This window comes from Oncorhynchus gorbuscha, linkage group LG21, assembly GCF_021184085.1.
Source record: "Oncorhynchus gorbuscha isolate QuinsamMale2020 ecotype Even-year linkage group LG21, OgorEven_v1.0, whole genome shotgun sequence".
NCBI lineage: Eukaryota > Metazoa > Chordata > Actinopteri > Salmoniformes > Salmonidae > Oncorhynchus > Oncorhynchus gorbuscha.
Window position 1 is genome coordinate 2275982 of NC_060193.1, and position 25890 is coordinate 2301871.

Genomic DNA, 25890 nt, shown 5'->3' on the forward strand with positions numbered 1-25890 from the left:
CCACACACACCCTGTACGGACACACCTCTACTGTACGCTGCATACACCTGCATGACAAACAGTGAGTTAACACACCTACACCTACACACACACACCCTGTACGGACACACTTCTACTGTACGCTGCATACACCTGCATGACAAACAGTGAGTTAACACACACACACACACCCTGTACGGACACACCTCTACTGTACGCTGCATACACCTGCATGACAAACAGTGAGTTAACACACACACACCCTGTACGGACACACCTCTACTGTACGCTGCATACACCTGCATGACAAACAGTGAGTTAACACACACACACCCTGTACGGACACACCTCTACTGTACGCTGCATACACCTGCATGACAAACAGTGAGTTAACACACCTACACCTACACACACACACCCTGTACGGACACACTTCTACTGTACGCTCCATACACCTGCATGACAAACAGTGAGTTAACACACCTACACCTACACACACACACCCTGTACGGACACACCTCCACTGTACGCTGCATACACCTGCATGACAAACAGTGAGTTAACACACACACACACCTACACACACACACCCTGTACGGACACCTCCACTGTACGCTGCATACACCTGCATGACAAACAGTGAGTTAACACACACACACACCTACACACACACACCCTGTACGGACACACCTCCACTGTACGCTGCATACACCTGCATGACAAACAGTGAGTTAACACACACACCTACACACACACACCCTGTACGGACACACCTCCACTGTACGCTGCATACACCTGCATGACAAACAGTGAGTTAACACACACACCTACACACACATACACCCTGTACGGACACACCTCTACTGTACGCTGCATACACCTGCATGACAAACAGTGAGTTAACACACACACACACACACCCACACACCCCTACACACCTACACACCTACACACACACCTACACACACACCTACACACACACCTACACACACCTCCACGTACGCACACACACACACACACACACACACACACACACACACACACACACACACACACACACACACACACACACACACACACACACACACACACACACACACACACACACACACACACACACACACACACACACACACACACCTACACACACACCTACACACACACCTACACACACACCTACACACACACCTACACACACACCTACACACACACCTACACACACACCTACACACACACCTACACACACACCTACACACACACCTACACCTACACCTACACCTACACACCTACACCTACACACACACCTACACACCTACACACCTACACACACACCTACACACACACCTACACACCTACACACACACCTACACACCTACACACACACCCACACACACACCTACACACACACACACCTACACACACACCTACACACACACCTACACACACACCTACACACCTACACACACACCTACACACACACCTACACACCTACACACACACCTACACACACACCTACACACACACCTACACACACACCTACACACACACCTACACACACACCTACACACACACCTACACTACACACACACCTACACACACACCTACACACACACCTACACACACACCTACACACACACCTACACACCTACACACACACCTACACACACACCTACACACACACCTACACACACACCTACACACACACCTACACACACACCTACACACACACCTACACACACACCTACACACACACCTACACACACACACACTCTGTATGGACACATCTGCCATACGATCTCCACCACAATGAGTTGGACACACACACCCACACACTCCAACTCAATACCCCCCCCCCCCCCCCAGGGTTGTGAGCGGTAGCCGTGACGCTACGTTGCGTCTGTGGGACGTAGATTCTGGCGAGTGTCTCCACGTCCTGACGGGTCATGTGGCGGCGGTGAGGTGTGTCCAGTATGACGGCCGCAGGGTGGTCAGCGGAGGATACGACTTCATGGTGAAAGTCTGGGACCCTGAGACAGAGACCTGTCTACACACTCTGCAGGGACACACTAACAGAGTCTATTCACTACAGGTAGGGACACACACACACCCTGAGACAGACAGGTAGTGGTTAGAACACACACACACACCCTGAGACAGACAGGTAGTGGTTAGAACACACACACACACACACACACACTGAGACAGACAGGTAGTGGTTAGAACACACACACACACACTGAGACAGACAGGTAGTGGTTAGAACACACACACACACCCTGAGACAGACAGGTAGTGGTTAGAACACACACACACACCCTGAGACAGACAGGTAGTGGTTAGAACACACACACACACCCTGAGACAGACAGGTAGTGGTTAGAACACACACACACACCCTGAGACAGACAGGTAGTGGTTAGAACACACACACACACCCTGAGACAGACAGGTAGTGGTTAGAACACACACACACACCCTGAGACAGACAGGTAGTGGTTAGAACACACACACACACACCCTGAGACAGACAGGTAGTGGTTAGAACACACACACACACCCTGAGACAGACAGGTAGTGGTTAGAACACACACACACACCCTGAGACAGACAGGTAGTGGTTAGAACACACACACACACCCTGAGACAGACAGGTAGTGGTTAGAACACACACACCCTGAGACAGACAGGTAGTGGTTAGAACACACACACACACCCTGAGACAGACAGGTAGTGGTTAGAACACACACACACACCCTGAGACAGACAGGTAGTGGTTAGAACACACACACACACCCTGAGACAGACAGGTAGTGGTTAGAACACACACACACACCCTGAGACAGACAGGTAGTGGTTAGAACACACACACACACACCCTGAGACAGACAGGTAGTGGTTAGAACACACACACACACCCTGAGACAGACAGGTAGTGGTTAGAACACACACACACACCCTGAGACAGACAGGTAGTGGTTAGAACACACACACCCTGAGACAGACAGGTAGTGGTTAGAACACACATCAGACAGTCTCCTGAGATGATCTATTTTCTAACAGGGTTATTATAAAGATTATGACCCCAGCTGTTGTCCTGACGTTAACTCCTCATCCTCTCCTCCTCTCATCCTCTCCTCCTCATCCTCCCTCTCCTCCTCCTCTCATCCTCTCATCCTCATCCCCCCCTCCTCCTCCCCTCCTCTCCTCCCCACCTCCTCTCCTCCCCACTCCCTCTCCTCCTCATCCTCCCTCATCCTCATCCTCCCTCTCATCCCCTCCTACTCTCCTCCTCCCCCTCCTCCACCCCTCCCTACTCTCCTCCACCCCTCCTACTCTCCCTCTCCACCCCTCCTCCTCCTCTCCACCCTCCTCCTCTCCTCCTCCCCCTCTCCACCCCTCCTCCTCCCCTCCTCCCTCTTCTCCCCTCCTCCTCATCCTCCCTCATCCTCATCCTCCCTCTCATCCTCTCCTCCTCATCCTCCCTCTCCTCCTCATCCTCCCTCTCCTCCTCATCCTCCCTCTCCTCATCCTCTCATCCTCATCCCCTCTCCTCCCCCCTCTCCACCCCCCCTCCTCCCCCTCTCCCACCCCTCCTCCTCCTCTCCCTCTTCTCCTCCTCCCTCTTCTCCTCCTCCCTCTTCTCCTCCTCCCCCTCCTCTCCTCCCCCTCCTCCACCCCTCCTACTCTCCTCCACCCCTCCTACTCTCCTCCACCCCTCCTACTCTCCTCCACCCCTCCTACTCTCCTCCCCCCCTCTCCACCCCTCCTCCTCCTCTCCTCCTCTCTCCTCCTCCTCTCCCCTCCTCCTCTCCCCTCCTCCTCTCCCCTCCTCCCTCCTCTCTCCTCCTCCTCTCCCCTCCTCCTCCCCCCCTCCTCCTCTCCCCCCTCCTCCTCCTCCCTCCCTCCTCCCCCTCCTCCTCTCCCCTCCTCCCTCCTCTCTCCTCCTCCTCCTCTCCCCTCCTCCTCTCCCCTCCTCCTCCCCCCCTCCTCCTCTCCCCTCCTCCTCCTCCCTCCTCCCTCCTCCTCCTCCCTCCTCCTCCCTCCCCCTCTCCCTCTCCCCTCCTCCTCCTCCTCCTCCTCCTCCCTCCTCCCCCCCTCCTCCCCCTCCTCCTCCTCTCCCCTCCTCCTCTCTCCTCCTCCTCCCTCCTCCTCCTCCCTCCTCCTCCTCTCTCCTCCTCTACCCCTCCTCCTCCTCCTCTCCTCCCCCTCCTCCTCCTCTCCCCTCCTCCTCCCTCCTCCCCCTCCTCCCTCCTCCTCCTCTCTCCTCCTCTCCCCTCCTCCTCCCTCCCTCCTCCTCCTCTCCTCCTCCTCTCCTCCTCCTCCTCTCCCCTCCTCCCTCCTCTCTCCTCCTCCTCCTCTCCTCCTCTCCCCTCCTCCTTCTCCCTCCTCCCTCCTCTCTCCTCCTCCTCTCCTCCTCCTCCTCTCCTCCTCCTCCTCTCCCTCCTCCCTCCTCTCCCCCCTCCTCTCCCCCCCTCCTCCCTCCTCCTCCTCTCCTCCTCCTCTCTCCTCCTCCTCCTCTCTCCTCCTCCCTCCTCTCCCCTCCTCCTCCCTCTCTCCTCCTCCTCCTCCTCCCCTCCTCCCTCCTCTCCCCTCCTCCTCCTCCCTCCTCCTCCTCTCTCCTCCTCCTCTCCTCCTCCTCCTCTCCCCTCCCTCCCTCCTCTCTCCTCCTCCTCTCCCCTCCTCCTCCCCCTCCTCCTCTCCCCTCCTCCCTCCTCTCTCCTCCTCCTCTCCCCTCCTCCTCTCCCCTCCTCCTCTCCCCCTCCTCCTCTCCCCTCCTCTCCTCCTCCTCCTCCTCTCCCCTCCTCTCCCCTCCTCCCTCCTCCTCCTCCTCCTCTCCCCTCCTCCTCTCCCCTCCTCCTCCCCCCTCCTCTCCCCTCCTCCTCCTCCCCCCCTCCTCCTCCCTCCTCCTCCTCCTCCCTCCCCCCTCCTCCTCCTCCTCCTCCTCCTCCTCCTCCTCCTCCTCCTCCTCCTCCTCCCTCTCTCCTCCTCCTCTCCCCTCCTCCCTCCTCTCCCTCCTCCTCCTCCTCCTCCTCCTCTCTCCTCCTCCTCCTCCCCTCCTCCTCTCCCCTCCTCCTCCTCTCTCCTCCTCCTCTCCCCTCCTCCTCCTCCCCCCCCCTCCCTCCCCTCCTCCTCCTCCTCCTCCTCCTCCTCCTCCTCCTCCTCCCTCCCTCCTCCTCCCCCTCCTCCTCTCCCCTCCTCCCTCCCCTCCTCTCCCCTCCCTCCCTCCTCTCCCCTCCTCCTCCTCCCCCTCCTCCCTCCCTCCCCTCCTCCTCTCCCCCTCCTCCCTCCCCCCCTCCTCCTCTCCCCTCCTCCTCCCTCCTCCTCTCCTCCTCTCCCTCCTCCTCCTCCCCCTCCTCCCCCCCCCTCCTCCCTCTCCCCTCCTCCTCCTCCTCCTCCTCCTCCTCTCTCCTCCTCCTCTCTCCTCCTCCTCTCCTCCTCCTCCTCTCCCCTCCTCCTCCTCCCCCCCTCCCTCCTCCTCCCTCCTCCTCTCTCCTCCTCTCTCCTCCTCCCCCTCCTCCTCCTCCTCCTCCTCCTCCTCCTCTCTCCCTCCTCCTCTCTCCTCCTCCAGTTTGACGGTGCCTACGTGGTCAGTGGATCTCTGGACACCTCCATCAGAGTATGGGACGTAGTGACGGGAGGGTGTGTCCACACGCTGACCGGCCACCAATCACTGACCAGCGGTATGGAACTAAAGAACAACATCCTGGTGTCTGGCAACGCTGACTCTACTGTCAGGGTCTGGGATATACAGACAGGACAGTGTCTCCACACACTGCAAGGTGAGGTTATACCCTCTACTGTCAGGGTCTGGGATATACGGACAGGACAGTGTCTCCACACACTGCAAGGTGAGGTTATACCCTCTACTGTCAGGGTCTGGGATATACAGACAGGACAGTGTCTCCACACACTGCAAGGTGAGGTTATACCCTCTACTGTCAGGGTCTGGGATATACAGACAGGACAGTGTCTCCACACACTGCAAGGTGAGGTTATACCCTCTACTGTCAGGGTCTGGGATATACAGACAGGACAGTGTCTCCACACACTGCAAGGTGAGGTTATACCCTCTACTGTCAGGGTCTGGGATATACGGACAGGACAGTGTCTCCACACACTGCAAGGTGAGGTTATACCCTCTACTGTCAGGGTCTGGGATATACAGACAGGACAGTGTCTCCACACACTGCAAGGTGAGGTTATACCCTCTACTGTCAGGGTCTGGGATATACGGACAGGACAGTGTCTCCACACACTGCAAGGTGAGGTTATACCCTCTACTGTCAGGGTCTGGGATATACAGACAGGACAGTGTCTCCACACACTGCAAGGTGAGGTTATACCCTCTACTGTCAGGGTCTGGGATATACAGACAGGACAGTGTCTCCACACACTGCAAGGTGAGGTTATACCCTCTACTGTCAGGGTCTGGGATATACGGACAGGACAGTGTCTCCACACACTGCAAGGTGAGGTTATACCCTCTACTGTCAGGGTCTGGGATATACAGACAGGACAGTGTCTCCACACACTGCAAGGTGAGGTTATACCCTCTACTGTCAGGGTCTGGGATATACAGACAGGACAGTGTCTCCACACACTGCAAGGTGAGTTATACCCTCTACTGTCAGGGTCTGGGATATACAGACAGGACAGTGTCTCCACACACTGCAAGGTGAGGTTATACCCTCTACTGTCAGGGTCTGGGATATACGGACAGGACAGTGTCTCCACACACTGCAAGGTGAGGTTATACCCTCTACTGTCAGGGTCTGGGATATACAGACAGGACAGTGTCTCCACACACTGCAAGGTGAGGTTATACCCTCTACTGTCAGGGTCTGGGATATACGGACAGGACAGTGTCTCCACACACTGCAAGGTGAGGTTATACCCTCTACTGTCAGGGTCTGGGATATACAGACAGGACAGTGTCTCCACACACTGCAAGGTGAGGTTATACCCTCTACTGTCAGGGTCTGGGATATACGGACAGGACAGTGTCTCCACACACTGCAAGGTGAGGTTATACCCTCTACTGTCAGGGTCTGGGATATACAGACAGGACAGTGTCTCCACACACTGCAAGGTGAGGTTATACCCTCTACTGTCAGGGTCTGGGATATACGGACAGGACAGTGTCTCCACACACTGCAAGGTGAGGTTATACCCTCTACTGTCAGGGTCTGGGATATACGGACAGGACAGTGTCTCCACACACTGCAAGGTGAGGTTATACCCTCTACTGTCAGGGTCTGGGATATACGGACAGGACAGTGTCTCCACACACTGCAAGGTGAGGTTATACCCTCTACTGTCAGGGTCTGGGATATACAGACAGGACAGTGTCTCCACACACTGCAAGGTGAGGTTATACCCTCTACTGTCAGGGTCTGGGATATACAGACAGGACAGTGTCTCCACACACTGCAAGGTGAGGTTATACCCTCTACTGTCAGGGTCTGGGATATACAGACAGGACAGTGTCTCCACACACTGCAAGGTGAGGTTATACCCTCTACTGTCAGGGTCTGGGATATACAGACAGGACAGTGTCTCCACACACTGCAAGGTGAGGTTATACCCTCTACTGTCAGGGTCTGGGATATACGGACAGGACAGTGTCTCCACACACTGCAAGGTGAGGTTATACCCTCTACTGTCAGGGTCTGGGATATACGGACAGGACAGTGTCTCCACACACTGCAAGGTGAGGTTATACCCTCTACTGTCAGGGTCTGGGATATACGGACAGGACAGTGTCTCCACACACTGCAAGGTGAGGTTATACCCTCTACTGTCAGGGTCTGGGATATACAGACAGGACAGTGTCTCCACACACTGCAAGGTGAGGTTATACCCTCTACTGTCAGGGTCTGGGATATACGGACAGGACAGTGTCTCCACACACTGCAAGGTGAGGTTATACCCTCTACTGTCAGGGTCTGGGATATACGGACAGGACAGTGTCTCCACACACTGCAAGGTGAGGTTATACCCTCTACTGTCAGGGTCTGGGATATACGGACAGGACAGTGTCTCCACACACTGCAAGGTGTGTGTGTTCACTTTACTGTCAGTCCTCTCTAGTCCATGTCTACAGGTGTGTGTGTGTGTGTGTGTGTTTACACTTTACAGGGGGGTGTGTGTGTTTGTTTGCTTTAATGTCAGTAGGGGGGTACTGAAGGTCAGTGTAAATCAGGAGGAGACGAGGGGGCGTGTTCTCTGGGAGGGGGCGGAGGTGTTCTCTGGGAGGGGGCGGAGGTGTTCTCTGGGAGGGGGCGGAGGTGTTCTCTGGGAGGGGGCGGGAGGTGTTCTCTGGGAGGGGGCGGGAGGTGTTCTCTGGGAGGGGGCGTTCTCTGTTTGTATCAAGGTGAAGCCTCACAAGACAAGTCCGAAAGTCGTTATCTATCTTATTATTGATCTATCTTTAAACAATTTGTTAGCTTTTAACTGTGTTTTAAAGTCACTTTTGGCCTCATGGTGAAATCCCTGAGTGGTTTCCTTCCTCTTCGGCAACTGAGTCAGGAAGGACGCCTGTATCTCTGTAGTGACTGGGTGTATTCATGTCTACAGTTCTCCGATAATAACTACCTCTCTCCCTGTCACCCCCCTCTCCTCTCTCCGTCACCCTCCCCCCTCTCCCTGTCTCGCTCCCCCCTCTCCCCCCGTCTCGCTCCCCCTCTCTCCCCGTCTCGCTCCCCCCTCTCTCCCCGTCTCGCTCCCCCCTCTCTCCCCGTCTCGCTCCCCCTCTCTCCCCGTCTCGCTCCCCCCCTCTCCCCCGTCTCGCTCCCCCCTCTCTCCCTGTCTCGCTCCCCCCTCTCTCCCCGTCTCGCTCCCCCTCTCTCCCCGTCTCGCTCCCCCTCTCTCCCCCCCTCCTCCTCCCCGTCTCGCTCCCCCCTCTCTCCCCGTCTCGCTCCCCCCCTCTCCCCCGTCTCGCTCCCCCCTCTCTCCCCGTCTCGCTCCCCCCCCTCTCTCCCCGTCTCGCTCCCCCCTCTCTCCCTGTCTCGCTCCCCCCCCATCTCCCAGTCTCGCTCCCCCCTCTCTCCCAGTCTCGCTCCCCCCTCTCTCCCTGTCTCGCTCCTCTCCAGGTCCCCATAAGCACCAGTCAGCAGTGACCTGTCTCCCTCTCTCCCTGTCTCCCTCCTCTCCAGGTCCCCATAAGCACCAGTCAGCAGTGACCTGTCTCCCTGTCTCCCTCCTCTCCAGGTCCCCATAAGCACCAGTCAGCAGTGACCTGTCTCCCTCTCTCCCTGTCTCCCTCCTCTCCAGGTCCCCATAAGCACCAGTCAGCAGTGACCTGTCTCCCTGTCTCCCTCCTCTCCAGGTCCCCATAAGCACCAGTCAGCAGTGACCTGTCTCCCTGTCTCCCTCCTCTCCAGGTCCCCATAAGCACCAGTCAGCAGTGACCTGTCTCCCTGTCTCCCTCCTCTCCAGGTCCCCATAAGCACCAGTCAGCAGTGACCTGTCTCCCTGTCTCCCTCCTCTCCAGGTCCCCATAAGCACCAGTCAGCAGTGACCTGTCTCCCTGTCTCCCTCCTCTCCAGGTCCCCATAAGCACCAGTCAGCAGTGACCTGTCTCCCTGTCTCCCTCCTCTCCAGGTCCCCATAAGCACCAGTCAGCAGTGACCTGTCTCCCTGTCTCCCTCCTCTCCAGGTCCCCATAAGCACCAGTCAGCAGTGACCTGTCTCCCTGTCTCCCTCCTCTCCAGGTCCCCATAAGCACCAGTCAGCAGTGACCTGTCTCCCTGTCTCCCTCCTCTCCAGGTCCCCATAAGCACCAGTCAGCAGTGACCTGTCTCCCTGTCTCCCTCCTCTCCAGGTCCCCATAAGCACCAGTCAGCAGTGACCTGTCTCCCTGTCTCCCTCCTCTCCAGGTCCCCATAAGCACCAGTCAGCAGTGACCTGTCTCCCTGTCTCCCTCCTCTCCAGGTCCCCATAAGCACCAGTCAGCAGTGACCTGTCTCCCTGTCTCCCTCCTCTCCAGGTCCCCATAAGCACCAGTCAGCAGTGACCTGTCTCCCTGTCTCCCTCCTCTCCAGGTCCCCATAAGCACCAGTCAGCAGTGACCTGTCTCCCTGTCTCCCTCCTCTCCAGGTCCCCATAAGCACCAGTCAGCAGTGACCTGTCTCCCTGTCTCCCTCCTCTCCAGGTCCCCATAAGCACCAGTCAGCAGTGACCTGTCTCCCTGTCTCCCTCCTCTCCAGGTCCCCATAAGCACCAGTCAGCAGTGACCTGTCTCCCTGTCTCCCTCCTCTCCAGGTCCCCATAAGCACCAGTCAGCAGTGACCTGTCTCCCTGTCTCCCTCCTCTCCAGGTCCCCATAAGCACCAGTCAGCAGTGACCTGTCTCCCTGTCTCCCTCCTCTCCAGGTCCCCATAAGCACCAGTCAGCAGTGACCTGTCTCCCTGTCTCCCTCCTCTCCAGGTCCCCATAAGCACCAGTCAGCAGTGACCTGTCTCCCTGTCTCCCTCCTCTCCAGGTCCCCATAAGCACCAGTCAGCAGTGACCTGTCTCCCTGTCTCCCTCCTCTCCAGGTCCCCATAAGCACCAGTCAGCAGTGACCTGTCTCCCTGTCTCCCTCCTCTCCAGGTCCCCATAAGCACCAGTCAGCAGTGACCTGTCTCCCTGTCTCCCTCCTCTCCAGGTCCCCATAAGCACCAGTCAGCAGTGACCTGTCTCCCTGTCTCCCTCCTCTCCAGGTCCCCATAAGCACCAGTCAGCAGTGACCTGTCTCCCTGTCTCCCTCCTCTCCAGGTCCCCATAAGCACCAGTCAGCAGTGACCTGTCTCCCTGTCTCCCTCCTCTCCAGGTCCCCATAAGCACCAGTCAGCAGTGACCTGTCTCCCTGTCTCCCTCCTCTCCAGGTCCCCATAAGCACCAGTCAGCAGTGACCTGTCTCCCTGTCTCTGTCTCTCCAGGTCCCCATAAGCACCAGTCAGCAGTGACCTGTCTCCCTGTCTCCCTCCTCTCCAGGTCCCCATAAGCACCAGTCAGCAGTGACCTGTCTCCCTGTCTCCCTCCTCTCCAGGTCCCCATAAGCACCAGTCAGCAGTGACCTGTCTCCCTGTCTCCCTCCTCTCCAGGTCCCCATAAGCACCAGTCAGCAGTGACCTGTCTCCCTGTCTCCCTCCTCTCCAGGTCCCCATAAGCACCAGTCAGCAGTGACCTGTCTCCCTCTCTCCCTGTCTCCCTCCTCTCCAGGTCCCCATAAGCACCAGTCAGCAGTGACCTGTCTCCCTGTCTCCCTCCTCTCCAGGTCCCCATAAGCACCAGTCAGCAGTGACCTGTCTCCCTGTCTCCCTCCTCTCCAGGTCCCCATAAGCACCAGTCAGCAGTGACCTGTCTCCCTGTCTCTGTCTCTCCAGGTCCCCATAAGCACCAGTCAGCAGTGACCTGTCTCCCTGTCTCCCTCCTCTCCAGGTCCCCATAAGCACCAGTCAGCAGTGACCTGTCTCCCTCTCTCCCTGTCTCCCTCCTCTCCAGGTCCCCATAAGCACCAGTCAGCAGTGACCTGTCTCCCTGTCTCCCTCCTCTCCAGGTCCCCATAAGCACCAGTCAGCAGTGACCTGTCTCCCTGTCTCCCTCCTCTCCAGGTCCCCATAAGCACCAGTCAGCAGTGACCTGTCTCCCTGTCTCCCTGTCTCCCTCCTCTCCAGGTCCCCATAAGCACCAGTCAGCAGTGACCTGTCTCCCTGTCTCCCTCCTCTCCAGGTCCCCATAAGCACCAGTCAGCAGTGACCTGTCTCCCTGTCTCCCTCCTCTCCAGGTCCCCATAAGCACCAGTCAGCAGTGACCTGTCTCCCTCTGTCTCCCTCCTCTCCAGGTCCCCATAAGCACCAGTCAGCAGTGACCTGTCTCCCTCTCCCTGTCTCCCTCCTCTCCAGGTCCCCATAAGCACCAGTCAGCAGTGACCTGTCTCCCTGTCTCCCTCCTCTCCAGGTCCCCATAAGCACCAGTCAGCAGTGACCTGTCTCCCTCTCTCCCTGTCTCCCTCCTCTCCAGGTCCCCATAAGCACCAGTCAGCAGTGACCTGTCTCCCTCTCTCCCTCCTCTCCAGGTCCCCATAAGCACCAGTCAGCAGTGACCTGTCTCCCTCTCTCCCTCCTCTCCAGGTCCCCATCACCAGTCAGCAGTGACCTGTCCAGGTCCCCATAAGCACCAGTCAGCAGTGACCTGTCTCCCTGTCTCCCTCCTCTCCAGGTCCCCATAAGCACCAGTCAGCAGTGACCTGTCTCCCTGTCTCCCTCCTCTCCAGGTCCCCATAAGCACCAGTCAGCAGTGACCTGTCTCCCTGTCTCCCTCCTCTCCAGGTCCCCATAAGCACCAGTCAGCAGTGACCTGTCTCCCTGTCTCCCTCCTCTCCAGGTCCCCATAAGCACCAGTCAGCAGTGACCTGTCTCCCTGTCTCCCTCCTCCTCTCAGGTCCCCATAAGCACCAGTCAGCAGTGACCTGTCTCCCTGTCTCCCTGTCTCCCTCCTCTCCAGGTCCCCATAAGCACCAGTCAGCAGTGACCTGTCTCCCTGTCTCCCTCCTCTCCAGGTCCCCATAAGCACCAGTCAGCAGTGACCTGTCTCCCTGTCTCCCTCCTCTCCAGGTCCCCATAGTGACCTGCAGGTCCCCAGTCAGCAGTGACCTGTCTCCCTGTCTCCCTCCTCTCCAGGTCCCCATAAGCACCAGTCAGCAGTGACCTGTCTCCCTGTCTCCCTCCTCTCCAGGTCCCCATAAGCACCAGTCAGCAGTGACCTGTCTCCCTGTCTCCCTCCTCTCCAGGTCCCCATAAGCACCAGTCAGCAGTGACCTGTCTCCCTGTCTCCCTCCCCTCCTCCAGGTCCCCATAAGCACCAGTCAGCAGTGACCTGTCTCCCTGTCTCCCTCCTCTCCAGGTCCCCATAAGCACCAGTCAGCAGTGACCTGTCTCCCTGTCTCCCTCCTCTCCAGGTCCCCATAAGCACCAGTCAGCAGTGACCTGTCTCCCTGTCTCCCTCCTCTCCAGGTCCCCATAAGCACCAGTCAGCAGTGACCTGTCTCCAGTTCTCTCGCTCCCTGGTGGTCTCTTCATCAGATGACGGGACAGTGAAGCTGTGGAGCCTGGCGACGGGGGAGTGGATCAGAGACCTGGTGGCTCTGCAGAGTGGAGGATCAGGGGGAGTGGTGTGGAGGATCAGGTAAATGAAATGAGACCCACAGGGGGAGTGGATCAGAGACCTGGTGGCTCTGCAGAGTGGAGGATCAGGGGGAGTGGTGTGGAGGATCAGGTAAATGAAATGAGACCCACAGGGGGAGTGGATCAGAGACCTGGTGGCTCTGCAGAGTGGAGGATCAGGGGGAGTGGTGTGGAGGATCAGGTAAATGAAATGAGACCCACAGGGGGAGTGGATCAGAGACCTGGTGGCTCTGCAGAGTGGAGGATCAGGGGGAGTGGTGTGGAGGATCAGGTAAATGAAATGAGACCCACAGGGGGAGGGGATCAGAGACCTGGTGGCTCTGCAGAGTGGAGGATCAGGGGGAGTGGTGTGGAGGATCAGGTAAATGAAATGAGACCCACAGGGGGAGTGGATCAGAGACCTGGTGGCTCTGCAGAGTGGAGGATTTAGGAGATGCTGCTACCTGTAGGGCTAGATTATTGAAGAGATGCTGCTACCCGTAGGGCTAGATTATTGAAGAGATGCTGCTACCCGTAGGGAGGATTATTGAAGATGCTGCTACCTGTAGGGCTAGATTATTGAGGAGATGCTGCTACCCGTAGGGCTAGATTATTGAAGAGATTATTGAAGAGATGCTCTGCCCGAGGGAGGATTATTGAAGAGATGCTGCTACCCGTAGGGCTAGATTATTGAAGATGCTGCTACCCGTAGGGCTAGATTATTGAAGATGCTGCTACCCGTAGGGCTAGATTATTGAAGATGCTGCTACCCGTAGGGCTAGATTATTGAAGATGCTGCTACCCGTAGGGCTAGATTATTGAAGAGATTATTGAAGAGATGCTGCTACCCGTAGGGCTAGATTATTGAAGAGATGCTGCTACCTGTAGGGCTAGATTATTGAAGAGATGCTGCTACCCGTAGGGCTAGATTATTGAAGAGATGCTGCTACCCGTAGGGCTAGATTATTGAAGATGCTGCTACCCGTAGGGCTAGATTATTGAAGAGATTATTGAAGAGATGCTGCTACCCGTAGGGCTAGATTATTGAAGAGATGCTGCTACCTGTAGGGCTAGATTATTGAAGAGATGCTGCTACCCGTAGGGCTAGATTATTGAAGATGCTGCTACCCGTAGGGCTAGATTATTGAAGAGATTATTGAAGAGATGCTGCTACCCGTAGGGCTAGATTATTGAAGAGATGCTGCTACCTGTAGGGCTAGATTATTGAAGAGATTATTGAAGAGATGCTGCTACCCGTAGGGCTAGATTATTGAAGAGATGCTGCTACCCGTAGGGCTAGATTATTGAAGAGATGCTGCTACCTGTAGGGCTAGATTATTGAAGAGATGCTGCTACCTGTAGGGCTAGATTATTGAAGAGATGCTGCTACCTGTAGGGCTAGATTATTGAAGAGATTATTGAAGAGATGCTGCTACCTGTAGGGCTAGATTATTGAAGAGATGCTGCTACCTGTAGGGCTAGATTATTGAAGAGATGCTGCTACCTGTAGGGCTAGATTATTGAAGAGATGCTGCTACCTGTAGGGCTAGATTATTGAAGAGATTATTGAAGAGATGCTGCTACCTGTAGGGCTAGATTATTGAAGAGATGCTGCTACCTGTAGGGCTAGATTATTGAAGAGATTATTGAAGAGATGCTGCTACCTGTAGGGCTAGATTATTGAAGAGATTATTGAGATGCTGCAGGATTATTTCTGGGTTTATTTTTGGTGCAGGAACCACTAACTCACAACTTTTTTACATTTGTCAAATAGATTAATTAATTAGTTGCTTTCTCCAGGGCATCTAACACCAGACTGGTAACCCTCCTCTCTCCAGGGCATCTAACACCAGACTGGTAACCCTCCTCTCTCTCCTCTCTCCAGGGCATCTAACACCAGACTGGTAACCCTCCTCTCTCCCCTCCTCTCTCTCCTCTCTCCAGGGCATCTAACACCAGACTGGTAACCCTCCTCTCTCTCCAGGGCATCTAACCCCAGACTGGTAACCCTCCTCTCTCTCCTCTCTCTCCAGGGCATCTAACACCAGACTGGTAACCCTCCTCTCTCTCCTCTCTCCAGGGCATCTAACCCCAGACTGGTAACCCTCCTCTCTCTCCTCTCTCCAGGGCATCTAACACCAGACTGGTAACCCTCCTCTCTCCAGGGCATCTAACACCAGACTGGTAACCCTCCTCTCTCCAGGGCATCTAACACCAGACTGGTAACCCTCCTCTCTCCAGGGCATCTAACACCAGACTGGTAACCCTCCTCTCTCCCCTCCTCTCTCTCCTCTCTCCAGGGCATCTAACCCCAGACTGGTAACCCTCCTCTCTCTCTCCAGGGCATCTAACACCAGACTGGTAACCCTCCTCTCTCTCCTCTCTCTCCAGGGCATCTAACACCAGACTGGTAACCCTCCTCTCTCCAGGGCATCTAACACCAGACTGGTAACCCTCCTCTCTCCAGGGCATCTAACACCAGACTGGTAACCCTCCTCTCTCTCCTCCAGGGCATCTAACCCCAGACTGGTAACCCTCCTCTCTCCTCTCTCCAGGGCATCTAACACCAGACTGGTAACCCTCCTCTCTCTCCTCTCTCCAGGGCATCTAACACCAGACTGGTAACCCTCCTCTCTCTCCTCTCTCCAGGGCATCTAACCCCAGACTGGTAACCCTCCTCTCTCCTCTCTCCAGGGCATCTAACACCAGACTGGTAACCCTCCTCTCTCTCCTCTCTCCAGGGCATCTAACACCAGACTGGTAACCCTCCTCTCTCTCCTCTCTCCAGGGCATCTAACACCAGACTGGTAACCCTCCTCTCTCTCCTCTCTCCAGGGCATCTAACACCAGACTGGTAACCCTCCTCTCTCCAGGGCATCTAACACCAGACTGGTAACCCTCCTCTCTCCAGGGCATCTAACACCAGACTGGTAACCCTCCTCTCTCTCCTCTCTCCAGGGCATCTAACACCAGACTGGTAACCCTCCTCTCTCTCCTCTCTCCAGGGCATCTAACACCAGACTGGTAACCCTCCTCTCTCCAGGGCATCTAACACCAGACTGGTAACCCTCCTCTCTCTCCTCTCTCCAGGGCATCTAACACCAGACTGGTAACCCTCCTCTCTCTCCTCTCCAGGGCATCTAACACCAGACTGGTAACCCTCCTCTCTCTCCTCTCTCCAGGGCATCTAACACCAGACTGGTAACCCTCCTCTCTCTCCTCTCTCCAGGGCATCTAACACCAGACTGGTAACCCTCCCCTCTCTCCAGGGCATCTAACACCAGACTGGTAACCCTCCTCTCTCTCCTCTCTCCAGGGCATCTAACCCCAGACTGGTAACCCTCCTCTCTCTCCTCTCTCCAGGGCATCTAACACCAGACTGGTAACCCTCCTCTCTCTCCTCTCTCTCCTCTCTCCAGGGCATCTAACCCCAGACTGGTAACCCTCCCCTCTCTTCTCTCTCCAGGGCATCTAACACCAGACTGGTAACCCTCCCCTCTCTCCTCTCTCCAGGGCATCTAACACCAGACTGGTAACCCCCCTCTCTCCTCTCTCCAGGGCATCTAACCCCAGACTGGTAACCCTCTCCTCTCTCTCCTCCCCTCTCTCCTCTCTCCAGGGCATCTAACACCAGACTGGTAACCCTCCTCTCTCTCTCCAGGGGTCTAACACCAGACTGGTAACCCTCCCTCTCTCCTCTCTCCAGGGCATCTAACACCAGACTGGTAACCCTCCTCTCTCTCCTCTCTCTCCTCTCTCCAGGGCATCTAACACCAGACTGGTAACCTTCCTCTCTCTCCTCTCTCCAGGGCATCTAACCCCAGACTGGTAACCCTCCCCTCTCTCCTCTCTCCAGGGCATCTAACACCAGACTGGTAACCCTCCCCTCTCTCCTCTCTCCAGGGCATCTAACCCCAGACTGGTAACCCTCCTCTCTCTCCTCTCTCTCCAGGGCATCTAACACCAGACTGGTAACCCTCCTCTCTCTCCTCTCTCCAGGGCATCTAACACCAGACTGGTAGCAGCCGTTGGCAGCAGGAATGGAACAGAGGAGACTAAACTCTTGGTGCTGGACTTTGACCTCACTGACACCCAGAAGTGATGTCATTTAAAATGGACGTTATGTCATCGGGAAAGGATGCGAGGCAATCAAATAAGGACCCAATATCGTCATATGGGAACGGAAAGCTTGTGGTGATGAGGAGGAGGAGGAGGGGGGGTGAGGAGGAGGAGGAGGAGGGGGTGAGGAGGAGGAGGAGGGGGGAGGAGGAGGAGGAGGAGGAGGAGGAGGAGGAGGAGGGGGTGAGGAGGAGGAGGAGGAGGAGGTGGGAGTGATGAGGAGGTGGGGGTGATGAGGAGGTGGGGGTGATGAGGAGGAGGTGAGGGAGGTAGGAGGACTGGTGCAACTCCAAGGACTGAGTGCAACTCCAAAATGTCCTCCTTCACCTCCTCCTCACCCCCTCCTCATCCCTCTTCACCACCTCCTCCTCACAACCCTGGGCAACCAAACCGCCTCCTCATCACCTCCTCTTCACCCCCTCCTCCTCATCACCTCCTCTTCACCACCTCCTCCTCATCACAACCCTGGGCAACCAAACCCCCTCCTCCTTATCACCTCCTCCTCATCACAACCCTGGGCAACCAAACCCCTCCTCCTCATCACAACCCTGGGCAACCAAACCCCCTCCTCCTCATCACAACCCTGGGCAACCAAACCCCCTCCTCCTCATCACAACCCTGGGCAACCAAACCCCCTCCTCCTCATCACAACCCTGGGCAACCAAACCCCTCCTCCTCATCACAACCCTGGGCAACCAAACCCCCTCCTCCTCATCACAACCCTGGGCAACCAAACCCCGTCCTTTCTCACCCCTGAACTAAAACACTGGTACTGACTGGCTGGCTGGCTGGCCCCCGGCTTGCACTGACTGGCTGACTGGCTGGCTGGCTTGCTGACTGGCTGACTGACTGGCTGACTGACTGGGCTGACTGAATGACTGGCTGACTGAATGACTGGCTGACTGAATGACTGGCTGACTGAATGACTGGCTGACTGAATGGCTGGCTCACTGGCTGGCTGGCTGACTGAATGGCTGGCCGACTGACTGGCTGGCCGACTGACTGGCTGGCCGACTGACTGGCTGGCCGACTGACTGGCTGGCCGACTGACTGGCTGGCCGACTGACTGGCTGGCCGACTGACTGGCTGGCCGACTGACTGGCTGGCCGACTGACTGGCTGGCCGGCTGACTGGCTGGCCGACTGACTGACTGGCCGACTGACTGACTGGCTGGCCGACTGACTGACTGGCCGGCCGACTGGCTGGCCGACTGACTGGCTGGCCGACTGACTGGCTGGCCGACTGGCTGGCTGGCTGGCTGGCTGGCCGACCGGCTGGCTGGCTGGCTGGCTGGCTGGCTGGCTGGCTGGCTGGCCGACTGACTGACTGACTGGCTGGCTGACTGACTGACTGACTGACTGACCGGCTGACTGACCGGCTGACCGACCGACAGACTGATAACCCAAAGACCAAACAGAGTAACTACTGTAACTCCTCCCAGACTACTGCTGGATGTATAGATAGATATAGATGTATAGACTGCATATGAGGCAGATTACAGGTCTAGAGAGACACTGTTCCCAGATCTGTTTGGTCTTCAGCCAACCCCTCTGACTGGCATAATGGACTGCAGTAACTACAGGTCTGGGACCAGATCTATTGAACTGGAGAGATACTGGACTCTATGGATATGCCTGAAACCCTATTCCCTAATGTAGTACACTATATAGGGAATAGGGTCTATAGTAGTGCACTATATAGGGAATAGGGTCTATAGTAGTGTACTATATAGGGAATAGGGTCTATAGTAGTGCACTATATAGGGAATAGGGTCTATAGTAGTGCACTATATAGGGAATAGGGTCTATAGTAGTGCACTATATAGGGAATAGGGTCTATAGTAGTGCACTATATAGGGGATAGGGTCTATAGTAGTGCACTATATAGGGAATAGGGTCTATAGTAGTGCACTATATAGGGAATAGGGTCTATAGTAGTGCACTATATAGGGAATAGGGTCTATAGTAGTGCACTATATAGGGAATAGGGTCTATAGTAGTGCACTATATAGGGAATAGGGTCTATAGTAGTGCACTATATAGGGAATAGGGTCTATAGTAGTGCACTATATAGGGGATTAGGGTCTATAGTAGTGCACTATATAGGGGATTAGGGTCTATAGTAGTGCACTATATAGGGGAATAGGGTCTATAGTAGTGCACTATATAGGGAATAGGGTCTATAGTAGTGCACTATATAGGGAATAGGGTCTATAGTAGTGCACTATATAGGGGATTAGGGTCTATAGTAGTGCACTATATAGGGAATAGGGTCTATAGTAGTGCACTATATAGGGAATAGGGTCTATAGTAGTGCACTATATAGGGTGCCAGACTCACCCTCTCCAGCCAGTCTAATATATGCTGGATCCATATACAGAATGGAGGTCTGGAGTTTTTCCTCATTGACCTACCCAGGAAAACCTCCTGGGCCCCAATGATATGCTGTTACTTAGACTTCAACTTGAGTACCAACTGGTTCCCCATGTAGTGCACTACTTTAGACCAGCTGACTGGGTCCTCCCTAGGTCCTGGTCTAAAGTAGTGCACTATGGGGAACCAGTGGGACTCCAAGTATATCACTGGGGCCCGGGAGGTTTTCCTGGGTAGGTCAATGAGGGAAAACTTGTGTCCCGTTTGGTAACAGTTAGCGTTTGTGATATAATGTAAAATATGAAATGTACATATGAAGATGTATAATGTTGTTTTTATATGAAAAGAGGAAACTGCAGAGGTTTGTTGGGGGGAGAAACAGTTGAATAAAGAAATTACAACTTTTATAAAATATGCTGTGGTGGATTGTTTTATTGTTGCCCAATACACTGTTCTGGGGTCAGTTTGTCTTCCCCACTAATAATTAGTATTGGGGGGGGGGGTCTGATCCTAGATCCTGTTCTGGGGTCAGTTTCTGTTCTGGGGTCAGTTTCTGTTCTGGGGTCAGTTTGTTTTCCCCACTAATAATTAGTATTGGTGGAAGGGGGGTCTGATCCTAGATCCTGTTCTGGGGTCAGTTTGTCTTCCCCACTAATAATTAGTATTGGTGGAAGGGGGGGTCTGATCCTAGATCCTGTTCTGGGGTCAGTTTGTCTTCCCCACTAATAATTAGTATTGGTGGAAGGGGGGTCTGATCCTAGATCCTGTTCTGGGGTCAGTTTGTCTTCCCCACTAATAATTAGTATTGGTGGAAGGGGGGTCTGATCCTAGATCCTGTTCTGGGGTCAGTTTGTCTTCCCCACTAATAATTAGTATTGGTGGAAGGGGGGTCTGATCCTAGATCCTGTTCTGGGGTCAGTTTGTCTTCCCCACTAATAATTAGTATTGGTGGAAGGTGGGGGTCTGATCCTAGATCCTGTTCTGGGGTCAGTTTGTCTTCCCCACTAATAATTAGTATTGGTGGAAGGGGGGGGGTCTGATCCTAGATCCTGTTCTGGGGTCAGTTTCTGTTCTGGGGTCAGTTTCTGTTCTGGGGTCAGTTTCTGTTCTGGGGTCAGTTTCTGTTCTGGGGTCAGTTTCTGTTCTGGGGTCAGTTTTTCCCCACTAATAATTAGTATTGGTGGAAGGGGGGGGGGGGGGTCTGATCCTAGATCCTGTTCTGGGGTCAGTTTGTTTTCCCCACTAATAATTAGTATTGGTGGAAGGGGGGGGTCTGATCCTAGATCCTGTTCTGGGGTCAGTTTTTCCCCACTAATAATTAGTATTGGTGGAAGGGGGGTCTGATCCTAGATCCTGTTCTGGGGTCAGTTTCTGTTCTGGGGTCAGTTTCTGTTCTGGGGTCAGTTTTTCCCCACTAATAATTAGTATTGGTGGAAGGGGGGGGTCAGATCCTAGATCCTGTTCTGGGGTCAGTTTGTTTTCCCCACTAATAATTAGTATTGGTGGAAGGGGGGGGGGGGGTCTGATCCTAGATCCTGTTCTGGGGTCAGTTTCTGTTCTGGGGTCAGTTTCTGTTCTGGGGTCAGTTTGTTTTCCCCACTAATAATTAGTATTGGTGGAAGGGGGGTCTGATCCTAGATCCTGTTCTGGGGTCAGTTTGTCTTCCCCACTAATAATTAGTATTGGTGGAAGGGGGGTCTGATCCTAGATCCTGTTCTGGGGTCAGTTTGTCTTCCCCACTAATAATTAGTATTGGTGGAAGGGGGGTCTGATCCTAGATCCTGTTCTGGGGTCAGTTTGTCTTCCCCACTAATAATTAGTATTGGTGGAAGGGGGGTCTGATCCTAGATCCTGTTCTGGGGTCAGTTTGTCTTCCCCACTAATAATTAGTATTGGTGGAAGGGGGGTCTGATCCTAGATCCTGTTCTGGGGTCAGTTTGTCTTCCCCACTAATAATTAGTATTGGTGGAAGGGGGGTCTGATCCTAGATCCTGTTCTGGGGTCAGTTTCTGTTCTGGGGTCAGTTTCTGTTCTGGGGTCAGTTTTTCCCCACTAATAATTAGTATTGGTGGAAGGGGGGGGGGTCTGATCCTAGATCCTGTTCTGGGGTCAGTTTGTTTTCCCCACTAATAATTAGTATTGGTGGAAGGGGGGGTCTGATCCTAGATCCTGTTCTGGGGTCAGTTTTTCCCCACTAATAATTAGTATTGGTGGAAGGGGGGTCTGATCCTAGATCCTGTTCTGGGGTCAGTTTCTGTTCTGGGGTCAGTTTCTGTTCTGGGGTCAGTTTCTGTTCTGGGGTCAGTTTTTCCCCACTAATAATTAGTATTGGTGGAAGGGGGGGGGGTCAGATCCTAGATCCTGTTCTGGGGTCAGTTTGTTTTCCCCACTAATAATTAGTATTGGTGGAAGGGGGGGGGGGTCTGATCCTAGATCCTGTTCTGGGGTCAGTTTTTCCCCACTAATAATTAGTATTGGTGGAAGGGGGGGGGGTCTGATCCTAGATCCTGTTCTGGGGTCAGTTTCTGTTCTGGGGTCAGTTTTTCCCCACTAATAATTAGTATTGGTGGAAGGGGGGGGGGGGTCTGATCCTAGATCCTGTTCTGGGGTCAGTTTGTCTTCCCCACTAATAATTAGTATTGGTGGAAGGGGAGGGGGGGTCTGATCCTAGATCCTGTTCTGGGGTCAGTTTGTTTTCCCCACTAATAATTAGTATTGGTGGAAGGGGGGGGGGGGTCTGATCCTAGATCCTGTTCTGGGGTCAGTTTGTCTTCCCCACTAATAATTAGTATTGGTGGAAGGGGGGGGGGTCTGATCCTAGATCCTGTTCTGGGGTCAGTTTGTCTTCCCCACTAATAATTAGTATTGGTGGAAGGGGGGGTCTGATCCTAGATCTGTACAATGGGAGAAATTTACGTTTTCTCTTTAACTTGTTTGTGTTGCTCGTTCCACCTTGAGCAGCTTTCACAAAACATCAGTAGCTTTTTAAAAGTGTTAACTCTTCTTGTTGCTTTTCCTGTTCTCTCTCTCACACGTACCAACGCTATCACATGACCTCCGACTGATGTGTATTGCTGTAATGACCTCTTAGTAGAATTGGGGTTTCTCCTCTCTTCCTGTCATTGACTTCACTCCTCACAAGGACCGGAGAGGGAGGGGGGGCACAAGGACCGGAGAGGGAGGGGGGGCACAAGGACCGGAGAGGGAGGGGGGCACAAGGACCGGAGAGGGAGGGGGGCACAAGGACCGGAGAGGGAGGGGGGGGGCACAAGGACCGGAGAGGGAAGGGGGGGCACAAGGACCGGAGAGGGAGGGGGGGCACAAGGACCGGAGAGGGAGGCGGGGGCACAAGGACCGGGAGGGAGGCGGGGGCACAAGGACCGGAGAGGGAGGGGGGGGCACAAGGACCGGAGAGGGAAGGGGGGGGGCACAAGGACCGGAGAGGAAGGGGGGGCACAAGGACCGGAGAGGGAGGGGGGGCACAAGGACCGGAGAGGGAAGGGGGGGGCACAAGGACCGGAGAGGGAGGGGGGCACAAGGACCGGAGAGGGAGGGGGGGGCACAAGGACCGGAGAGGGAGGGGGGGCACAAGGACCGGAGAGGGAAGGGGGGCACAAGGACCGGAGAGGGAAGGGGGGCACAAGGACCGGAGAGGGAGGGGGGGACCGGAGAGGGAGGGGGGGGGGCACAAGGACCGGAGAGGGAAGGGGGGGCACAAGGACCGGAGGGGAGGGGGCACAAGGACCGGAGAGGGAGGGGGGGCACAAGGACCGGAGAGGGAGGGGGGGCACAAGGACCGGAGAGGGAGGGGGGGGCACAAGGACCGGAGAGGGAGGGGGGGGCACAAGGACCGGAGAGGGAAGGGGGGGCACAAGGACCGGAGAGGGAGGGGGGGGCACAAGGACCGGAGAGGGAAGGGGGGGCACAAGGACCGGAGAGGGAAGGGGGGGCACAAGGACCGGAGAGGGAAGGGGGGCACAAGGACCGGAGAGGGAGGGGGGGCACAAGGACCGGAGAGGGAAGGGGGGCACAAGGACCGGAGAGGGAGGGGGGGGCACAAGGACCGGAGAGGGAGGGGGCACAAGGACCGGAGAGGGAGGGGGGCACAAGGACCGGAGAGGGAGGGGGGGGGCACAAGGACCGGAGAGGGAGGGGGGGGGCACAAGGACCGGAGAGGGAGGGGGGGGCACAAGGACCGGAGAGGGAGGGGGGCACAAGGACCGGAGAGGGAGGGGGGGGGCACAAGGACCGGAGAGGGAGGGGGGGCACAAGGACCGGAGAGGGAGGGGGGCACAAGGACCGGAGAGGGAGGGGGGGGCACAAGGACCGGAGAGGGAGGGGGGCACAAGGACCGGAGAGGGAGGGGGGGGCACAAGGACCGGAGAGGAGGGTCTGCCGTCTCCTACTGAGGAGGGTCTGCCGTCTCCCACTGAGGAGGGTCTGCCGTCTCCCACTGAGGGTCTGCCGTCTCCTACTGAGGGTCTGCCGTCTCCCACTGAGGAGGGTCTGCCGTCTCCCACTGAGGAGGGTCTGCCGTCTCCTACTGAGGAGGGTCTGCCGTCTCCTACTGAGGAGGGTCTGCCGTCTCCCACTGAGGAGGGTCTGCCGTCTCCTACTGAGGAGGGTCTGCCGTCTCCCACTGAGGAGGGTCTGCCGTCTCCCACTGAGGAGGGTCTGCCGTCTCCCACTGAGGAGGGTCTGCCGTCTCCCACTGAGGAGGGTCTGCCGTCTCCCACTGAGGAGGGTCTGCCGTCTCCCACTGAGGAGGGTCTGCCGTCTCCCACTGAGGAGGGTCTGCCGTCTCCCACTGAGGAGGGTCTGCCGTCTCCCACTGAGGAGGGTCTCCCACTGAGGAGGGTCTGCCGTCTCCCACTGAGGAGGGTCTGCCGTCTCCCACTGAGGAGGGTCTGCCGTCTCCCACTGAGGAGGGTCTCCCACTGAGGAGGGTCTGCCGTCTCCCACTGAGGAGGGTCTGCCGTCTCCCACTGAGGAGGGTCTGCCGTCTCCCACTGAGGAGGGTCTGCCGTCTCCCACTGAGGAGGGTCTGCCGTCTCCCACTGAGGAGGGTCTCCCACTGAGGAGGGTCTGCCGTCTCCCACTGAGGAGGGTCTCCCACTGAGGAGGGTCTGCCGTCTCCCACTGAGGAGGGTCTCCCACTGAGGAGGGTCTGCCGTCTCCCACTGAGGAGGGTCTCCCACTGAGGAGGGTCTGCCGTCTCCCACTGAGGAGGGTCTCCCACTGAGGAGGGTCTGCCGTCTCCCACTGAGGAGGGTCTGCCGTCTCCCACTGAGGAGGGTCTGCCGTCTCCCACTGAGGGTCTGCCGTCTCCCACTGAGGGTCTGCCGTCTCCCACTGAGGAGGGTCTGCCGTCTCCCACTGAGGAGGGTCTGCCGTCTCCCACTGAGGAGGGTCTGCCGTCTCCCACTGAGGAGGGTCTCCCACTGAGGAGGGTCTGCCGTCTCCCACTGAGGAGGGTCTCCCACTGAGGAGGGTCTGCCGTCTCCCACTGAGGAGGGTCTCCCACTGAGGAGGGTCTGCCGTCTCCCACTGAGGAGGGTCTCCCACTGAGGAGGGTCTGCCGTCTCCCACTGAGGAGGGTCTGCCGTCTCCCACTGAGGAGGGTCTGCCGTCTCCCACTGAGGGTCTGCCGTCTCCCACTGAGGGTCTGCCGTCTCCCACTGAGGAGGGTCTGCCGTCTCCCACTGAGGAGGGTCTGCCGTCTCCTACTGAGGAGGGTCTGCCGTCTCCCACTGAGGAGGGTCTGCCGTCTCCCACTGAGGAGGGTCTGCCGTCTCCTACTGAGGAGGGTCTGCCGTCTCCCACTGAGGAGGGTCTGCCGTCTCCCACTGAGGAGGGTCTGCCGTCTCCTACTGAGGAGGGTCTGCCGTCTCCCACTGAGGAGGGTCTGCCGTCTCCCACTGAGGAGGGTCTGCCGTCTCCCACTGAGGAGGGTCTGCCGTCTCCCACTGAGGAGGGTCTGCCGTCTCCCACTGAGGAGGGTCTGCCGTCTCCTACTGAGGAGGGTCTGCCGTCTCCCACTGAGGAGGGTCTGCCGTCTCCTACTGAGGAGGGTCTGCCGTCTCCCACTGAGGAGGGTCTGCCGTCTCCCACTGAGGAGGGTCTGCCGTCTCCCACTGAGGAGGGTCTGCCGTCTCCCACTGAGGAGGGTCTGCCGTCTCCCACTGAGGAGGGTCTGCCGTCTCCCACTGAGGAGGGTCTGCCGTCTCCCACTGAGGAGGGTCTGCCGTCTCCCACTGAGGAGGGTCTGCCGT

General features: G+C 56.4%; 1 protein-coding gene across 2 annotated transcripts in view; it reads left to right on the forward strand.

The window, feature by feature from the left end:
• Positions 1 to 17334, forward strand: part of LOC124008909 (F-box/WD repeat-containing protein 7-like) — a 78959-nt gene extending 61625 nt beyond the window's left edge. For both annotated transcript variants that reach the window (XM_046320506.1, XM_046320507.1), the window contains 4 exons: positions 1843 to 2068; positions 5549 to 5759; positions 12978 to 13149; positions 17127 to 17334. In XM_046320506.1, the coding sequence (XP_046176462.1) occupies positions 1843 to 2068; positions 5549 to 5759; positions 12978 to 13149; positions 17127 to 17229 (712 nt within the window). In that variant the 3' untranslated portion in view covers positions 17230 to 17334. The remainder of the gene's footprint in view (positions 1 to 1842; positions 2069 to 5548; positions 5760 to 12977; positions 13150 to 17126) is intronic.
• The last annotated feature ends 8556 nt before the right edge of the window (positions 17335 to 25890 follow it).